Source organism: Thamnophis sirtalis, unplaced genomic scaffold (assembly GCF_051295495.1).
Source record: "Thamnophis sirtalis isolate CommonGarterSnake01/CBP01778 unplaced genomic scaffold, rThaSir2_p1.2 scaffold_4, whole genome shotgun sequence".
Lineage (NCBI taxonomy): Eukaryota > Metazoa > Chordata > Lepidosauria > Squamata > Natricidae > Thamnophis > Thamnophis sirtalis.
In genome coordinates, this window is record NW_028261384.1 from 141,497,687 (window position 1) to 141,518,024 (window position 20,338).

Here is a 20,338-nt window from a genome sequence, read left to right on the forward strand (position 1 = left end):
AAAAAGGCAAGAATGAAGAATGGAAGGAAGGAAGGAAGGAAGGAAGGAAGGAGGGCAAATGAGAAGAAAGGAAGGAAGTAGGGAGGAAGGGAAGGAAGGAAGGAGGGAAGGAAGGAAGGAGGGCAAATGAGAAGAAAGGAAGGAAGGAGGGAGGAAGGGAAGGAAGGAAGGAAGGAAGGAGGGAAGGAAGAAGGGCAAATGAGAAGAAAGGAAGGAAGTAGGGAGGGAGGGAATGAATGAATGAAGGAAGGAAGAGGGCAAATAGAAGAAAGGAAGGAAGTAGGAATGGAGGGAAGGAAGGAAAGGAGGGAGGGAGGGAAGAGAAAAAGGCAAGAAGGAAGAATGGAAAGGAGGGAGGAAAATGAGAAGGAGGGAGGGAGGGAATGAAGGAAGCCGTAGTGACACAGTGGTTAGAATGTAGTATTGCAGGCCAATTCTGCCCACTGTCAGGAGTTCGATCCTGACCAGCTCAAGGTTGACTCAGCCTTCCGTCCTTCCGAGGTCGGTAAAACGAGGACCCAGATTGTTTGGGGGCAAGAGGCCGACTCTGTAAACCGTTTAGAGACGGCTGAAAAAGCAGTGATGAAGTGGTATATAAGTCTAAGGGTATTTCTTGGGATGGAAGGAGGGAAGGAAGAAAGGAAGGAAGGAAGGAAGGAAGGGAAGGAGGGAGGAAAAGAAAGGGCTCACCAAAACAACTACACACAAGGAGTTTTGTCTCCAAGCCATCGCTCTGCTAAACAACTAACTCCCACAACACTCGTCTTCTGCCCTGGGATGTCAAAACCCCTAGTAGGGCTGTGTTACTCTTATCTTTCTCACCCTTCCTATTACCTCTTCCTTATCTCCTTATGACTTTCACTGTGTTGCCTGTATCTGACAATTAATATTGTTTTATTTAGCATTCCGGTATGATTTATGCCGAGGGCTTATTTAGTATCCTATAACTGTCACCAGTGTTGTATCTTTTGATTTACGATGAATGTATTTGATGATTATAATCATGATGTATCGCTTGTTGCTTTTATGTACGCTGACAAAGTTATCTACCCGAGACAAATTCCTTGTGTGTCCACACTTGGCCAATAAAGAATTCTAATTCTAATTCAATTCTGTTTCTAATTCTGTTCTATTTCAATTCTAATTCTAATTCAGTTCTAATTCAATTCTATTTCTATTTCTAATTCAATTCTAATTCTATTTCAATTCTTTTTTCTATTCTATTTCAATTCTAATTCTAATTCTATTCTAATTCTAATTCTAATTCAATTCTATTTCTAATTCTATTCTATTTCAATTCTAATTCTAATTCTATTCTAATTCTATTTCAATTCTTTTTCTATTCTATTTCAATTATAATTATAATTCAGTTCTAATTCAATTCTATTTCTAATTCAATTCTAATTCTATTTCAATTCTTTTTCTATTCTATTTCAATTATAATTCTAATTCAATTCTATTTCTAATTCAATTCTATTTCTATTCTATTCTATTTCAATTATAATTATAATTCAATTCTTTCTAATTCAATTCTAATTCTAATTCAATTCTAATACAATTCTATTTCTAATTCTGTTCTAATTCAATTCTATTTCTAATTCAGTTCTAATTCAATTCTAATTCTATTCTATTTATAATTCTATTCTAATTCAATTCTAATTCTATTTCAATGCTTTTTCTATTCTATTTCAATTCTAATTCTAATTCAATTCTAATTATATTTCAATTCTATTTCTAATTCAATTCTAATTATATTTCAATTCTTTTTCTATTCTATTTCAATTCTAATACAATTCTATTTCTAATTCAGTTCTAATTCAATTCTAATTCTAATTCTATTCTATTAATAATTCTATTCTAATTCAATTCTAATTCTATTTCAATTCTTTTTCTATTCTATTTCAATTATAATTCTAATTCAATTCTATTTCTAATTCTAATTCAATTCTAATTCTATTTATAATTCTATTTCAATTATAATTCTAATTCAATTCTAATTCTAATTCAATTCTAATTATATTTCAATTCTATTTCTAATTCTATTCTAATTCTATTTCAATTCTATTTCTAGGTAAAGGTGAAGGTTCCCCTCGCACATCTGTGCTAGTCGTTCCCGACTCTAGGGGGCGCTGCTCATCTCCATTCCAAAGCCGAAGAGCCAGCGTTGTCCGAAGACGTCTCCGTGGTCATGTGGCTGGCATGACTCAACGCCGAAGGCGCACGGAACGCCGTTCCCTTCCCACCAAAGGTGGCTCCTATTTTTCTACTCGCCTTTTTTAACATGCTTTCGAACGGCTAGGTTGGCAGAAGCTGCGACAAGTCACGGGAGCTCACTCCGTTATGCGGCGCCAGGGATTCGAACCGCCGAACGGCCGACCTTTCTGATCGACAAGCTCAGCATCTTAGCCCCTGCGCCCCTCATTTCTAATTCAATTCTATTTCTGATTCAATTTCTTTTTCAATCCTAATCCTAATCCTATTGCCACCACCCTGCCTGCCATCCTGCCCCAGGGGTTAGAGAGCCGAGGGTGCAGTACTGCAGGCCACTTCAGCTGACTGTTATCTGCAGTTCAGCGGTTCAAATCTCACCGGCTCAAGGTTGACTCAGCCTTCCATCCTTCCGAGGTGGGTGAAATGAGGATTGTTGTTGGGGGCAATATATGCTGACTCTGTAAACCGCTTAGAGAGGGCTGAAAGCCCTAGGAAGCGGGATATAAGTCTAACTGCTATTGCTATTTCCCCGCAAATCCTTCCTTAAATTCACGAAAAAGACATGAACGCAATTCTGTTTATTGTCCAGGTGTTTGCAAAAACAACGTACAACAACGTGAGTCGACTTGAGTGATCGAAAGCTTCGCTTGAATATGGAAGTTGAAAGCACAAAATGGTGGCAGGTGACGGAAACAAGGCATATACAGGTAGGTCCTCGGCTTACGACCAAAATTGACCCCAGATTTCCGTTGCTAAGTGAAAACATGTCTTAAAGCGAGCTCTGCCCATTTGTGCTGCCTTTCCCCCACCCACAGTTGTTAAGTGAATCACTGCAGACGTTAAGTCAGCAACACAGTTGTTAAGTGAATCCATCTTTAACAACCCCTTGACTATGGTCGCCAGAAAGTCGCAAAAGGGGATCGCGTAACCCCGGGGAAACGCCAACCGTCATAAATACGAGCCAGTTTGCCAAGCGTCCAAATTTTGATCAGGGGAGGCGGCAACAGTCGTAAGTATGAAAAACGGTCGTAGGTCACTTTTTTGTCGTAACTTCTTATGGTCACTAAATGAATCGTTGTAACACTTCAGCGGGTTACACTGTGGTGTGAAGGTGCGTCCGTTTTTGTGTCTCGGTGAGGTTGTGTTTTTTCAAGAACTGAAAAGATGGACAGCGAATCTGGGAATGTTTGTGTGATGTCTCCCTCCTAAACAACTGACTGAAAATAAAAATAGTTGTGTTTGACACGGAAAATAAGAGTGAACAATCACAAATTGTGGCAAAAGCTAAAACAAAGAGGTCTTATGAATTGCCCAGAGTAACTATCCTCCTCCTCCTCCTCCTCTTTTAACGACCGCAGAATCCCTCACGGGGTGGAATCTGGGCAATTGAACGCAGCTGAGTGTTTTACTGGCCGGATGCCCTACCCTGTTGCCAATGAGGAGTTTTGTTCGACAGATATATTCTCATTATGCCGAGAGAGAGAAATATCTGCCTCTACCTAGGATTGAACTCACAGCCTCCGGATCGTGAGGCGAGAGGTTCCGAGATCCCCTTTTTCGACCTTCCGACGAGCAAAGTCCGTGAAGAAGCTATGCCAGTCGTTAAGCGAGTCATCCTGTCACTCTGTCTTATTCTTTTTGCATGTGTGTGTGTGTGTGTGTGTGGGAAGAGGGGCGGTCGTTAAGAAAAGCAGCAGTCGTAAAGTAAACCCCACGGTCGTTAAGAGAACCCCTGTCTGCCATGGGCGGTATTTGCCAGAAAAATTGTCATGGATCCCTTTGTCGTAAATGTGGGGGAAATTGCCAAGCGGCCCCCAAAGCGGTCACCTGACATGGGGGGAGAGGTCACGGAACTTCGAATCCCTGTTTTTAAATCCCCGTTGCAACGTCGGTCATAAGTCGAGGACTGTATGCATTGGGCACGCCTCTGGTTCAAATGCAGATACCGATTAACAGAGCTGGAAGTTCTTATTTCCGTTTACGATGTTTCCGAACTTCTGATCGGACCGTTGGGCCCGGTTTCCAAGGAAGAATCGAAGATCGTTTGTTTCCTATCATCGGCTCGTTTCCGTTGGCGTGCCCGAAAATTACATTGTTTTTCTGGCGAGACAAGAGTTGTTGTTGTTGTTGGGGTTGTCAACGTCGCACCTGCTTACAACTTGCACAGAGAGACCACTGAGCTGCAACCGAAGCCTTAAACTGGGGGTTTATTGCCTGGCCTTAAAGGAACCATCCAAAATGGCGTAGGGCCGTCATGGCGAACTTTTGCTACGCGAGTCGTATCTGCCGGCATGCGTGCAATCAGCTCCAGCCCGCCAGCTGATTTTCGGCCTTCTAGGGAAAGCCGGGGGAGGCTCTTTTCGCCCTGGGGAGGCCGAAACACGGGCCTCCCGGAAGTTCTTATTTCCGTTTACGATCTGTTTTCGAACTTCCGGTCCAAGTGTTGGGCCCGACTTTCGTCCTCCCCAGACTCCGGAGGCTTTCCTAAAGCATGGGGAGGGTGAAAACAGCCTCCCACGGCACTCCCCGGAAGGCCACAAATCAGCTGGCCGACTGGAGCTGACGGCTGGCACATTGGCAAAGATGGCTCGGCATGCCACAGGTTTGCCATCCCGGCCCTACGCCAGTTCCTTTCAGGCCAGGCAATAAGCCCCCGGTTTAAGGCTTCGGTCGCAGCCCAGCGTGCAAGTGGTAAGCGGGTACCGGAGCTCACAAACCCCCCCACCACCCAACAACTCTGTCTCGGCAGAAACCAAACATAAATCTCGGGCACGCAAGGGGAACTGAGCCGATTGTAGGAAACCAACGATTTTCACATCTCCCTTGGAAAAACCCCCGCCTCCCGTTTCAGAAAAAGGAAGTGGAGTGGATTTGAAGTAGACAAACAGGAAGTTGAGCGGGGACGAGGCTGGCATGACCAACGCTCGGGGGACGACGACACGGGAGGTCAACGATACACAGCAAAGCGACGACAGCCGGAAAAAAATCGGTTGCGTTCCACTTTTATTTCGATGAAACGGAAAGGTGCCCACGTTATCTCCGCGCCGGAGGGCACCGTGCGTTGTCGTGGCGAGCGGGGAAGGCTGCCGGGAGTGCGGCGGTTAAAACAACAGGGTCGGGAAAAAAAGACGGGCAGGGTTTTTTCGCCCTCCCCCCGTCCCTGCCCCCTTTCCTATAAAATAAACGAGTTGCGTTAAGCTGTGTGGGCAGTGATGGCGAGAGGAGGGGGCTGCCCATTGCAATCATTTCAAAGAGTATAAATCATCGCGGGTACAACGCAAACTTCTACGACGCTGCCTTTTGGGGGCGCGTGCTAGGTTTTGCGATACTGCCTGTGTAGGTGCATGGAACCGTGGCAATGTCAAACGTATAGATGCGCGTGACTTTTTGCAGCCCCAACTGGGGTTTTCGCGCCTTCCGTTTCCAAGGGGTCATCTGAACGCCCTCTGTTACTGAAACTGACCACGGGGGGCAGGGCTCGACCCGTTCCTCGCTTTCCAGCCAATGGGGAGCTGTGACCCTTTGACCTTTCGGCCTTCCCTGTTCGGCGAAAGCCCAGCGTCCACTTCCTTGGGGGGGTTCTGCCACTCCTCTGCTGGCCGGGACCCAAACATCAGTCTGTTGTCCACCATGGGTCCCTCCTGAGCGGGCTGCACAATTCTGCTCCGTTGCGTGTGGTCGCGTCAACGTCGTACCACCCCAAGATGGCAGAGATCCTTCCAAACATCCCGTGAACCCGTTAAGGAAGCCGAAGAAAAGGATCAAAATACAAAACAGACGATGCCACGGTGCCCAGCCAGGGTGCGAAGCGTAACAAGCGCCGGGAATACACACGACCCGGGCAAGAAAGAGGATTAGATAAACCGGAATCTACACAGGTCACTGAGCCAGTTCCTCGTCGTTTGAATCCGTTGTCGGATTCCTGCGGTTGTTTGGACTGCAAAGTCCACCACAAAGTGAAGACACAGCAACTGGTTAGACCCCACCCCCCCACCCCTCCCCTGCCCCACCACACTTTTTGCTGCTGGCACCCGGGTGGACCTCAGAACAACGGCCCCGGAAGCGAGTAAACGGAGAATTGCCAGTCCAGAAACGAAAAGGAGCAACCGATACACCGCTCCGCGCTCGGACGCACCCGCCACACGGAAGGCAGCAACTGCGTGCCTCCTCTCTGGTTCTGCAGAGCCCACCTGGGACCCCAGCCCTGCGGTCTTCCCGCTGCCCGGTCTTCTCAGTGGACTTGGAAGAGGCCGAAATAGGTGAGGTAGCGGTCCGCTTTGAGACGGACGTGCGGGATGGTGCGAAGACGGATGGAGGCTTCGGGACGCAGAAGAAGCAACCCGGACACCTGACAGACGTGTAGTTCAGCTTCCCGGGGTCCCGAGCTGGTGGGAGGGAACTGCTCCAAACAGCGCAAGGCCAGCTGTCCACTCAACATCACGTCCAGCTTCATGTAGACCGTCTTCCCCTCGTTGAAGTGGACCTGGCAACGCGGAGAGGAGGAGAAACGCAGACAAAACGTTGGGTTCGATTCTCAGTCAAGGAGTGAAAGCAACATCGTGCTAAGGAGAAATTTCCTGACAGCGAGGACAATTCACCCGCGGAACTGCCTACCACCAGAAGTCGTTAAGGAGGTTACAAAGAGGAGATTGGGCAGCCATTTGTCTGAAAGGGTACACGGTTTCCTGTTTGAGAAGTGGGCTGGTCTAGAAGACCTCCAAGCTCCCTTCCAACTCCAGTTATTCTGCGATTCGCTAATCCCAAATCAATTAACCAGTGGAACAGCTTGCCACCGAAATTTGTGAGCTCTCCAATACTGGCTGTTTTCAAGAAGAGAGCAGACAACAATTTGTCTGAAATGGTACAGGGTCCCCTGCCTGAGCAGGGGGTTGGACTAGAACACCTCCAAGATCCCTTCCAACTATTCGGTTCATTGTGGTCGTAAATCGAGGACTAACTGTACCTATGTGGGGTCACAGCCGTCGCTCAAAGTTATGACCTACTTGAAAAAGGGGACTTACCGACTACCTCTGAATTTCTGATGGTCAGCCCCCCCCCTGTACACGGAGTCCTCGACTTACGTCCACAATTGAGCTAAGTGAGACATTTCTTAAGTAGGTTTCACCCCACTTTGGCCCCGCCCACCCCCTCACAGGACCCCTCCCACCACCGAGCCCCGCCCACGCTTTTGAGCTCACCTGGCAATACAGGTAATACAGCCCCCTTTTGATGACGGTGAACTCTCCGCGGCTGCTGTCGTAGCGCAGGGGGTTGGTGGCATTCAGCTTGGCCTCCGCCCACCCGCGGATGGTCCCGTTGGCATCTGGAGGGCGAGAGAGACGGGCGAGGGAGGGAGGGAAGGGGGAAATGAACATGTGGGCCCCAGCCCCTCGGCAGTGGGGAGGCCTCGGCTCTCCCCTCCCACCCCCCAAGGCAGAGATGATGGGGAAAACTGGCCAAGATGCCCTTCCGATGGACAATGTCACCCACTTTGAGGGCGCAGGTTGGCGCAAGGAGGTGGGGGAGAAGCGGCTGGGGCGGGGGCCCGGGCTCAGCCCACGTTTCCCACCGGCCTTCCCAATAACCCCCCCCCCCCAGCCCTCCCGAACCCTAGAAGTGTTACCTGCCTGCATCCCAGCTCGTCCTACGGTGGCTTGCACTGAAAGAGAGAGCGGGAAAAAAGGGAGAGAGAAAGAGAGAGAGAAAGGAAGGAAGGGAGGAAGGGAGGGAGGAAGAAAAGGAGAGGAAGGAAGGAAGAAGGAAGGAGAGGAGGGAGAGAGAGAGAGACAGAAAGGAAGGCAGGGAGGAAGAAACAAAGGGAAGAATAGGGGAGATGAGGAGGAGGGAAAGAAAGAAAGGGATGGAGGGAGGATGGAGAAAGAGAGAGAGAGAGGAAGGAAGGAAGGAAGGAAGGAAGGAAGGAAGGAAGGAAGGAAGGAAGGAAGGAGGAGGAAATAAGAGGGAGGATGGAAAGGAGGGAGGGAGAGAGAACGGGAGGGAGGGAGGGAGGGGGAGGGAGGGAAGGAGGGAATAGGGAAAGAGACGAAGGGAGGGAGGAAGAAAAGTAGAGGAAGGAAGAAGGTAGGAAAGGAAGGAGGGAGAGAGGGGGAAAAGGAGGGAGGGAGGAAGGGAAGAATATGGGAGATGAAAAGGAGGGAAAGAAAGAGATGGAGGGAGGGAGGGTGGAGAGAGAGAAAGAAAGGAGGGAGGGAGGAAATAAGAGGGAGGGAGGGAAAAAAGGAGGAAGGGAGGGATGGGAAGGAAGGAAGGGAGGGTGGGAATAAGAAATGAGATAGGAAGGGAGGAAGAGGGAGAGGAAGGAAGGGGAGATGAGGAGGGAAAGAAATAAGGGGATGGAGGGAGGAAAGATGAGGAAAAGAGAGAAAGAAAGAAAGAACGAAAAAAGGATGAAAGAGAAAGAAAGAAAGAAAGAAAGAAAGAAGAAAGAAGGGAGGGAGGAAATAAGAGGGAGGGAGGGAAGAAAGGAGGAAGGGAAGGAAGGAAGGGAGGGAAGAAGGAAAGAGATAGGAAGGGAGGAAGAAGGAGAAGAAGAAAGGAAGAGGGAAGGAAGGACGGAAGGAAGGGGAGATGATGAGGAGGGAAAGAAATCAGGGGATGGAGGGAGGAAGGATGGAGAAAGAGAGAGAGAAAAAAGAAAGAAAGAAAGAAAGAAAGAAAGAAAGAAAGAAAGAAAGAAAGAAAGAAAGAAAGAAAGAAAGAAAGAAAGAAAGAAAGAAAAAGAATCAGTTTGACGGAAGGACGGGACTTTGTGCTGTCTGGAGAGAGAGGCTCCAAATAAAATCCAGGCATGGGAGCCCCCCCCCTCCATCCCCCTCCCCATCTCTCCTCTCGGGGGGGGGGCGGGGGGGCCCTGAGGAGACCCTCCCTCACCTTCATAGTGGGCAGCGCAGATGTTCCCCGCCCGGCACGGCCGTAATCTCTTCCCTTTCTCCGCTGAAAAAGAGGTGGGGGGGTGGTGACCCCAGAGAATAAGATCCCAGCAGCCGACAATTTTCCCGCCCATCCAAGTCCAGCCAGTCCCCGACTTACAACGGTGCATTTAGTGACCGTTTAAAGTTACAACGGCACTGGGGGGGCGGGAAAAAGTGACTTAGGACATTTTTCACACTTACGACCGTCGACGCACCCCCGGTGTCACGTGAGCCAAATTCAAACACTCGGCCACTTGACTCGTATTTACGACGGTCGCAACGTCCCAAGGTTACGCGATCCCCTTTTGCGACCGTCGGACCGGCAAGATCCGCTTAACAACAGGGGCGAGAAAGGCCATAAAACGGGACAAAACTCCCTGAACCCATGTCTCGCTTAGCGACGGAAATAATGGGCTCAATTGTGGTCGTATGTCGAGGACTCCCCGTAGAAGACCAAGAGAAAGCAACTGCTCTCCCCTCCATAAGTCCATAAGTCCTCGACTTATGACCACAATAGGGACAGGTTTCATCTCGAGGCAAGTTGTTAAGCGAATCGCGCTCGCTTTTGCAACTTTTGCCCCAGTTGTTAAGCAAATCACCGCAGCTCTTAAGTGAATCGTACGGTCGCTAAGCGAATCCATTGACTCGGCTCGCCGGAAGCCCTGCCGGGAAGGTCACAATGGGCGATCACGCGACTGCAACGGTCATAAGTGTGAGGACTGGCCGTAAGTCCCTTTTTTCTGTGCCGCTGTAACTTTAAACCGGCGCTAAATGAATAACGGGCGTAAGTTGAGGACCATCCGTATTATTACGTCCCGCTCTTAGAAGGCACCACTCACCTTGCCTTCGATGCCGCAGCGCCCCCTCCTGGGCAAAATGGTGCAGGAACTTGCCTTGGTGGCTCCAGCTGGAGGAGACCACCACCTAGAGGAGAAGAGAGGTACTGCAGGTGATACAAAGTTTTGCCAAAAGTCGGTGAAAACTGGACACGCTTTTTTAGCTGATTCCAATCGGCAGCTTTGCAGCCACTACAAAGCCCATCGTCCCCAAAGGCGGGACACACCCCGCGAACGTCTCGAAGCAGCGAGCCAAGCCGTGGGCTCCAGGAAAAAGATAACCGGCTTCGTCAGCCAGTAGAAGCCAAGAAGGAATGTGCCGATCCTTCCACCGGTCCGCTTAATTCTCCTTCAATTTGTCCTTAATTTCCCACAACGGGGACCCACAACCACAACGGAAATACGGTTGTGCCTTTCTGGCTTCGATCTCTTCAAATCCTTTGCCAAAATTTTTGTTTAAAAAAAAAGGAAAATTTAGTCTAAGAGTCCTTCCGAACGAGATTTTCCAGATTTTACTAATGGAGCCTCCCTGTTCAGAGGCAGTCTACCCACCGAATACCAATCGCTTCCGAGGGTGAGTAGGGGAGGGGCAAGGAGGAAAATCCCCTTATTCATCATCTTCTTTTAATGACCCTGTAATCCCTTGTGGGGTGGAGTCTGGGCAACTGAATGGTGTTTTAGTGGCCGGACGCCTGTCCCTGTCTCCAGTACGGAGTTTTCTTCAGCAGATATATTCTCATGGTGCCCAGAGAGAGAAATATTTGCCTCTACCTCCTAGGATCGAACTCATCTCACAACTCACTCTAGGAGAACCTCCAAATTATTCTTATTCGTTTATTAATTTGTTCTTACTGATTGGTGGAAAGAGAATGGTAGTCTAGATCGGCAGAATATTTGATCTCCCCATGCTGGTTTCATCCTGGCTTGTTCAGGAACAGGCAAGCTTATTTCCCCAAGGGTGGGCTATATAATTTTTCCCCCCTGGTTTTGGGGTGATTGGGCAATGATTAGATTATTTTACATTAACAAAGTTGGAAGGGACCATGTAGGTCATCTAGTCCACCCCCCCTACACCATTTCTGGTTTAAAGGCAACCCACAGCCTTAAAGCTGTGTGGTTGTGTAGTCTCAGGAGCGACAAAGAGAGAAGCATTTACCATCAAAAGCAGTTTCCCCTCTCTGCGGTATACTGGCAGTCCTCGACTTACGACCAAAATTGAGAGCGACTTTTCCGTTGCTAAGCGAGGAAGCGGTGGAGCGAGTTGTCCCCCCTTTTTGCGACCTGACGCTAAACGAGACATTGGTTAAGGGAGTTCTGTCCCGTTTTGCAACTGTTCTTGCCGCCGTCGTGAAGTGAGTCACTGCGGTTGTTAAGTGAGTCACACAGGTTGTTAAGCGAATCCAGATTCCCCATTGGGGAAGGGCAAATCGTCATAAATTTTGCCCTCAATTGAGCCCAAAATATCTGCCATTAAGTAAAATATTTGCTCAGTCAATTTTGCTCCCTTTTACGACTACCACCACTGTGGTTGTTAAGTGAGTCATGTGGCCATTAAACGAATCTGGCTTCCCGGTTGACTTGGCTGGTCAGAAGGTCGCAAATGGGGATCGCGTGACTCCGGGGCTATTTTAACTGTCATAAATACGAGACACTGCAATTGTCATAACTACGAGGCGACCGCCAAGCGCCTGAATTTTGATCCTGTGATCGTGGGGGAGATGCCACGACGGTCGTAAGTGTGGAAAACTGCCCGAAGTCCCTTTTTTTCCAGGGCCGTTGTCACTTTAAGCGGTCGCTAAACAAAACGGTCGTAAGTCGAGGACCGCCTGTATAGAGGGTTCCCATTTTCGTGCAAGGCAACAAAAGAAATGTTCGCTTACCGGCTCCATTTCCTCCGACAGCAGTTTCTGAGGACCAGAAAGAAAAGCCCAAATCAAACCACCGGACTACGCAAACCATCCTCCCCAGCCACCGTCGCTCTTTGCGAAGAAGGGAGAGGCCAATTGGAACGTGATACTCGACTTTTCCGTGTAAAGATTTTGGCTAAAAGAACTAGGAACGAATCAAAAATGCCAGGATTTTTTTTTTTAAAAAAAAAAACCAGCGGTCCTCTAGTTATGACCAGCCTGTCACGGTCGTAAATCGAGTGATCCTTGCAACCGACAGCCACTAACCAAGTCAAGGACTGTGTGAATCGTCCAGGAAACCATGATGATGGCTAAAAATTGTGTCTCTAACACATTGACAGCTTCCAAATGTGGGGATTTGAACTCCGAGTTGTGCAAAAAAAATATGTTTTTGTTAATATTTTTCACGCTTCGCCCCTTTAAGACTTGTGGACTTCAATTCCCAGAATTCCTTAGTCGGCCATTTGCTAGGAATCCAGGTCTATTACATCAGCCGCATTCCCGCCATCTATCCAAAGAATTATCCAATCAAAAATGGGATTATAAATAGTCCAGTCACATTTCTTCATGCTGGCTGGGGAATTCTGGGAGTTGAAGTCCACAGGATGGCTGGAAATTCACATTTTGACCCCAGTGGGATCCTAACAATACCCTAGACAGATTTCATTTGATACAGGAAGTCCTCAATTTACGACCACGACGGAGCCCAATGTTTCTGTCACTAAGCGAGACGGTCATTGAGTGAAGTTTCACCCCGATTTGACGTCCTTTCTTGTCACCGTTGTTAAGTGAATCACTGCGGCCGTTGAGTTAGTAACCCGGGCGTTAAGTGAATCCCTGCGGTTGTTATGTTGGTAACAAAGTCGCTAAGAGAAATCTGGCTTCCCCGATGACTTTATTTGTTCGAAAGGTGCAAAAGCCGTCGTAAACAGGAGTCCGTTTCTAAGAGTCTGAATTTTGATCCGTGATCACGGGGATGCTGCAACGGTCGTTAAGTGTGAAAACGGACACTTTTTTCAATGCCGTTGTAACTTCAAAGGGTAACTAGACAAACTGTTGTAAGTCGAAGACTACCTGTGGTTTAACTGGTTAGCTATCAATCAGGGTTTATGCCTGGAGAGGAAGGGGATATCAGTTTTGCTGCTTGAGCAGAGGGCTGGACTAGAAGACCTCCAAGGTCCCTTCCAGCTCTATTCTATTCTATTCTATTCTGTTCTATTCTATTTTATTCTATTCTATTCTGTTCTGTTCTGTTCTATTTTGTTCAATTCTCTATTTTATTTTGTTCTGTTCTATTCTGTTCTATTCTATTCTGTTCTGTTCTATTCTGTTCTGTTATTCTAGTCTGTTCTATTATCTATTCTATTTTATTCTATTCTGCTCTGTTCTGTTCTATTCTGTTCTATTCTATTCTGTTCTATTCTGTTATTCTAGTCTGTTCTATTATCTATTCTATTTTATTTTATTCTGTTCTGTTCTATTCTATTCTGTTCTTTATTTATTCTATTCTGTTCTATTCTCTATTCTGTTCTGTTCTGTTCTATTCTGTTCTTTATTTATTCTATTCTGTTCTATTCTCTATTCTATTTTATTCTATTCTGTTCTGTTCTATTTTGTTCTCTTCTCTTTTTTATTCTATTCTATTCTGTTCTCTATTCTATTCTATTTTCTATTCTAGTCTTAATGCTATTTAATTCTATTTTCTATTCCATCCTATTCTCTATTCTATTTTATTCTATTCTATTCTCTATTCTATTCCATCCTATTCTCTCTTCTCTTCTCTTCTCTTCCATCCTATTCTCTATTCTCTATTCTATTCTATTCTCTATTCTATTCCATCCTATTCTCTATTCTATTTTATTCTATTCTCTATTCTATTCCATCCTATTCTCTCTTCTATTCCATCCTATTCCACCCTATTCTCTATTCTCTATTCTATTCTATTCTCTATTCTATTCCATCCTATTCTCTATTCTCTATTCTCTATTCTCCATTCTATTCTATTCCATTCCATTCCATTCTCTATTCTATTCTATTCTCTATTCTCCATTCTATTCTCCATCCTATTCCATCCTCTCGTATCCATGGGAAAAATCCATTTCAACTTTACAAGAGGGGGTTGAAGGCTCTAGGCCGGAGCTGGGGGTTGCTATGGCAACATAGCAAAACAGATGTCCCAGTTCCCCAGCTGTTTGGGCCTTGCAAAGGAAAAAAAGAAAAACGAAAAAGAATTTTTTTGTTTTGTTTTTTTTAAAAAAGGCCAAGTCGCTGTTTGTTTTGCGCTCGGCTGGTGGCGAGGCTTTTTTTTTAAATTTAAAAATAATAATAATATGTGCAGTTTGGACGGATGCCAAACTCATCTCAATTTAGTCCCAGCAGCGAAACAGGCCTCTCCCCCCCCCCCCTTGCAACAAAAAATCACGAGTTTATTTTATTTATTTTTATCCGCTGGCCTCTTCCTATGCAAGTGGGGTTGGGGAGGGACGTGGTCTCCAGATGTGGGGGCCCTCTGGAGGGCCGCCACATCTGGGGACACCTGTTTGGGGAGGTGGGGGTGGCGCATGGGTTGGGCCGGGGCCTGAAACCGGATCCGGGATTTGTTTAATAACCTCTTTCTCTGCTCCGTCACAATGAGTCCAAATCCAAAACAAACAAAAAAAATATGTTTTTCTGGGATCCCAAATATTTATTTATATATATATATTTTCTCCCCCCCCCCCCCAAGCCGGTTGTAAGCAAGGAGAAAAATAACAGAGGTTATGTGAGCAAAAGATTTTGAACAGGAAAAGTTATCGCAAACAAGAACTGTGGGCTACACATTTTGACCAGGGGGTGGGGGGGGAGAATGGAGGGTGCAACTCCCCCAAGCCCTCTGCACATGCTCCGTGGTTCTCTCTTTCAGTCTGTTTATTTATTCGTTTTGTTTTTAATTGATTGAATGCTTTGTATCCTGCCTTTTGTTTTTGCAAACCAGCCAAGGAGGGAGGGGACACATATGAAAGAGGTCTTCCTCCTCCTATTAACCCACAACTACAAGCCTGTGGAGGGAGGTGTGCTGAGAGAGATGGGGGGGGGGGAGAGAGAAAGAGCAAGAGATGAGAGAGAGAGAGATGAGGGAGAGGGGGGGAGAGAGAAACAGACAGAGAGAAAGATAAAAGAGATGAGAGAGACAGACACACACAGAGAGAGGGGAGAGAGACAGAGAGAGGAGAGAGACAGACGGAGAAAGAACAAGAGATGAGAGAGAGAAACAGAGACAGAGAGAGAGAGAGATGAGAGATGAGAGAGAGATGAGGAAGAAAGAGAGAAAGAGAGAGATGAGGAAGAGAGAAAGAGAGATATAAGAGAGAGAGAGATGAGGAAGAGAGAGAAAGAGAGAGGTGAGGAAGAGAGAGATACATGCACAGAAAGAGGAGAGAGAGATGAGAGATGAGGAAGAGAGAGAGAGAGATGAGGAAGAGAGAGAGAGAGAAAGAGAGAGATGAGGAAGAGAGAGAGAAAGAGAGAGAGATGAGGGAGAGAGAGAAAGAGAGATGAGGAAGAGAGAGAAAGAAAGAGAGACGAGGAAGAGAGAGAGAAAGAGAGAGAAAAAGAGAGAGATGAGGAAGGGAGAGATGAGGGAGAGAGAGAAAGAGAGAGAGATGAGGAAGAGAGAGAGAAAGAGAGGGAAAGATGAGGAAGAGAGAGATACAGAGAGATGAGGAAGAGAAAGAGAGAGAGATGAGGAAGAGAGAGAAAGAGAGAGAGATGAGGAAGAGAAAGAGAGAGATGAGGAAGAGAGAGAAAGAAAGAGAGATGAGGAAGAGAGAGAGAAAGAAAGATGAGGAAGAGAGAGATACCGAGAGAGATGAGGAAGAGAGAGAGATGAAGAGAGAGAGAGAGAGAGAGAGAGATGAGGAAGAGAGAGAAGAGAGAGGAAGAGAGAGGAGGAAGAGAGAGAGAAAGAGAGAGAGAGATGGGGAAGAGAGAGAAGAGAGAGAGGAGAGAGAGAGAGATGAGGAAGAGAAAGAGGAGAGATGAGGAAGAGAGAGAGAAAGAGAGAGAGGAGGAAGAGAGAGAGATGAGGAAGAGAGAGAAAGAGAGATGGGGAAGAGAGAGAGAAAGAGAGAATGAGAGAGAGATGGAAGAGAGGCAGAGAAAGAGAGAGAGTGGGCAACTAGCCTCAAAGTCACCAGCTGGCTTTCATAGCAAGGCGGCACTCGAACTCACCGTCTCCAGGTGGTTGGTTCAAAGTCACCCAGTTGCTTTTCATACCTAAATTGGACTAGAACTCACAACCGCCTGGGCATTGGCCCAAAGTCCCCCATCCGGCTTTCGTGCCTAAGTAAGGCAGGACTAGAACTCACCGTCCCCCAGTTTCTCACCTGGTGCCTTAAACCACTAGACCAAATTGGGCCCCCCGAACTGCCCAATTGCCCAAAACTCGTTTCTTTTTCTCATGCCATCCCAGACTTCGGGGAAAACTTCAAGCAGCCGGTTCTGGAATCGAATGCCGCTGTGGCGGAGACTCCTCCAGGCCCTCTCCAGCCCCACCAAACAGCTGTCGGGCTAACCCCCCCCACCCCTCAGCTGCAGGACCCCGGCCAGCCCAGGCAGCTGGCCAGCCTCTCAAGGCCAGGCCAGGCCAGCTGTTGGGTGTGGGGTTCAAGGGGTGGGGGGGTGGGAAGCCCAAAGGGGGAGCCATGCCCCTCACCTCCGACCCACACGCCCCAAACCTCCCACTCGGAGGTCTCGCGGGGGCACCAGGGAGGCATTGCAACCCCCCCTCCCAAAAGGGCTCTTGACTTGTGGCTGGCCACACCCTCCCCTTTTAAAGCACGCACCCCCCCAACTCTCCTCGCAACAGGCGTTCTCACCACCAAAAGTCAAGCGGGCATCTCATCCAGTGGTTGTGCCCCACACAGGAAAAGGAAGGAGGGAGAGGGAAACCAGGCATGGCCGAGGAGGGGGCTTGAGGTCGAGTTAGGGCAAGGGAGCGTCTTCCAACCTCCACCCCCCCCCCACGCTCACCGCAGCGGTGGGCCAAGCCCTTTTCCCACGGAGGGGGGCGGCCCAGAAGGAAGGGGGAAATTTTTATTTTGATAGTTTTGAAAGTTCTTTAAGGAACTTCGCCCACCAGCTTCGCCGGGGTTCCCACGCCACGGGGCAGGTGGGGGCTGTCCCTGTGGCCCAGAGGGGGGGCGGGCTAAGGGGCAGGCCCTATTTCGCTACCCACCAAGGAGGGGCGCTCTCCCTGCTGTTGACACCCCCCCTCGCTCTCTGTGCACCTGTGGGAGTGCCATCTCCCCCTACCTCCTAACCACTTAGAGGAATAGGGTGTGTGTGTAGAAAGACACTGTCCTTAACACCCACCCCTTATCTGCAGTGGGGAGCGATGTGGAGTGTGGGGGGTTTCCGTGTCCTGCCCACCCACTCACCCATCCACTCAGAGTTAAGTAAGCGAGGTCCCTTCGCCTGTAGACCCTCCCCCAGTGCAGGGGAGGGGAATGAGAGTGGGGGGGGTTCCTGTCTCCTTCCCCCCAGCCCCAACCACTGGGGGGGGGCAAGAAGGGATGCCCTCCCCAGGGCCAAGCCCCTTTCAGCTTTACACACATACACACACACACCGAACAGGTGAATGAGATGAGAGTGGGGGTCTTGTGGCCTGTCCCACACTCCAGGGGAAGGGGGAGAGGAGACCCCCCTCCTCAGGTACCCTCTTTGCCCCCCCAGCAGATGAGAGGGCTGGGGGTGCCAACTGTGCCGCCCCGCACTCACCAGGGGAAGAGGGAAAGAAGAGACCCCTCCCCAGTTTCTGAGACCCCCTCACCGTCCTAGAAGAGGTGAGCGAGGTGGGGGGCGGGCTGTCCCACCCACCCATCAGGGAAAGGGGGCAAGGACCCCCCCCCTCTGCTAGGCCTCCCTCCTCCCAGTAGATGAGCAGAGGGGGGGGTCCGATCTCTTGCCCTGGGACAAGAAGAGACCCCTCCCCAGCTGCCGAGACCCCTTGGGGCAGGTGAAAGGGATAAGAGGGGGGGGTCTCGCTGCCTGGGCCACCCACCTAACAGGTAAAGGGGGCAAGGACCCCCCCTCTTTGGCCTCCAAGCCCCCTCCTCCCAGCAGATGAGCAGGGGAGGGGTCTCACATCCTGCCCTGGGACAACAAGAGACCCCTCCCCAACAGCGGGGCAGGTGAAGGGGATAAGAGGGGGGGGTCTCGCTGCCTGGGCCACCCACCCAACAGGTAAAGGGAGCAAGGACCCCCCTCTTTGGCCCCCTCCACCCAGCAGATGAGTAGGGGAGGGGTCTCACATCCTGCCCTGGGACACCAAGAGACCCTCCCCAACAGTGGGGCAGGTGAAGGGGATAAGAGGGGGGTCTCGCTGCCTGGGCCACCCACCCAACAGGTAAAGGGGGCAAGGACCCCCCCCTCTTTGGCCTCCAAGCCCCCTCCTCCCAGCAGATGAGCAGGGGAGGGGTCTCACATCCTGCCCTGGGACAATAAGAGACCCCTCCCCAACAGCGGAGCAGGTGAAAGGGATAAGAGGGGGGGTCTCGCTGCCTGGGCCACCCACCCAACAGGTAAAGGGGGCAAGGACCCCCCCCCTTGGCCTCCAAGCCCCCAGCAGATGAACAGGGGGGGGGTCTCACATCCTGCCCTGGGACAATAAGAGACCCCTCCCCAACAGTGGGGCAGGTGAAGGGGATAAGAGGGGGGGTCTCGCTGCAAGGACCCCCCCTCTTTGGCCCCCAAGCCCCCTCCTCCCAGATGAGCAGGGGAGGGGTCTCACATCCTGCCCTGGGACAACAAGAGACCCCCTCCCCAACAGCGGGGCAGGTGAAAGGGATAAGAGGGGGGTCTCGCTGCAAGGACCCCCCCTCTTTGGCCCCCAAGCCCCCTCCTCCCAGATGAGCAGGGGAGGGGTCTCACATCCTGCCCTGGGACAACAAGAGACCCCCCTCCCCAACAGCGGGGCAGGTGAAAGGGATAAGAGGGGGGTCTCGCTGCAAGGACCCCCCCTCTTTGGCCCCCAAGCCCCCTCCTCCCAGATGAGCAGGGGAGGGGTCTCACATCCTGCCCTGGGACACCAAGAGACCCTCCCCAAGAGTGGGGCAGGTGAAAGGGATAAGAGGGGGGGGTCTCTCTTCCTTGCCCCCCTCCCCACCAAGCCAGGGGGGGCTGTCAGAAGGGGTCCCCTCCCAAGCCCCCCCCTCACCTGCGGCGGGGCATCGGCGGGGCTCTGCGGGCGGGCGTGGCGGGGCCAGGCGGCCAGCAGGAGGCTGAGCGAGGCGAGGAGCAGCGCCGAGAACGAGGCCAGCGCCAGCAGCGCCAGCAGCGCCAACCGGCCGGGCGGCTCCCGTGCCCGGCGGCGCCTGCCCATGGCCGGCCCCGAGCGACCGAGGCCAGGCGCTCCGCAGCCAGCCGGAGGTGGCCGGAGGAGGAGGCGGCGGAGGCGGGGGCGGAGGAGGAAGCGGGGCCGCCCAAGGGAAGCCGAGCTCGGCCGGCCGCCAGCAGAAGCAGCAGCGCCCGGTGCCGCGAAGAGGCTCAGCCCGGGAACTGCGGGGCAGGGAACGCCCGCCGGAGGGGACGGCCCGAGAGCCTCCCCGGATAGGAGCAGTCTAACTTAGGCCAAAGTTTGGGGGTCTTGTTGTTTTCTGCTTCTGGAGCTCCAGAACCCATCATCCCCAGCCCGCATCAGCTTGGGGAAACAATGAGAGTCAATGAGAAGCAGAGCCTCCCCGGATAGGAGCAGTCTAACTTAGACCAAAGTTTGGGGGTCTTGTTGTTTCCAGCTCCAGAACCCATCATCCCCAGCCCGCATCAGCTTGGGGAAACGATGAGAGAGTCAGTGAGAAGCAGAGCCTCCCCGGACAGTCGCAGTCTACCTTGGCCAAAGGTTTGGGGGTCTTTCCCTGCTTCCCGGCGGGGTGGAGCTCCAAGGCCCATCATCCCCAGCCCGCATCAGCTTGGGAAACGATGAGAGTCAGTGAGAAAGAGCCTCCCTGGACAGTCGCAGTCTACCTTGGCCAAAGGTTTAGAGGGGTCTTTCCCTGCTTCCCGGCGGGGTGGAGCTCCAGAACCCATCATCCCCAGCCCGCATCAGCTTGGGGAAACGATGAGAGTCAGTGAGAAGCAGAGCCTCCCCGGACAGTCGCAGTCTATCTTAGCCAAATGTTTAAGGGTCTTTTCCTGCTTCCCGGCGGGGTGGAGCTCCATAACCCATCATCCCCAGCTCGCATCAGCTTGGGGAACCGATGAGAGAGTCAGTGAGAAGCAGAGCCTCCCCGGACAGTTGCAGTCTACCTTAGCCAAAGGTTTAAGGGTCTTTTTCTGCTTCCCGGCGGGCTGGAGTTCCAGAACCCATCATCCCCAGCCCGCATTAGCTTGGGGAAACAATGAGAGTCAGTGAGAAGCAGAGCCTCCCTGGACAGTTGCAGTCTACCTTGGCCAAATGTTTAAGGGTCTTTCCCTG

General features: G+C 50.4%; 1 protein-coding gene across 1 annotated transcript in view; it reads right to left on the reverse strand.

Annotated features, from left to right (window-relative positions):
• The window catches only part of LOC106546072 (uncharacterized), a 44,811-nt gene extending 25,503 nt beyond the window's left edge, over window positions 1-19,308 (reverse strand). The window contains exons 1-7 of the mRNA XM_087715031.1: window positions 19,082-19,308; window positions 11,860-11,886; window positions 9,983-10,067; window positions 9,103-9,165; window positions 7,835-7,870; window positions 7,410-7,534; window positions 6,447-6,694 (exon numbers count right to left, since the gene is read on the reverse strand). Of these exons, the coding sequence (XP_087571157.1) occupies window positions 6,447-6,694; window positions 7,410-7,534; window positions 7,835-7,870; window positions 9,103-9,165; window positions 9,983-10,067; window positions 11,860-11,886; window positions 19,082-19,246 (749 nt within the window). The 5' untranslated portion in view covers window positions 19,247-19,308. The remainder of the gene's footprint in view (window positions 1-6,446; window positions 6,695-7,409; window positions 7,535-7,834; window positions 7,871-9,102; window positions 9,166-9,982; window positions 10,068-11,859; window positions 11,887-19,081) is intronic.
• Window positions 19,309-20,338: the final 1,030 nt, after the last annotated feature.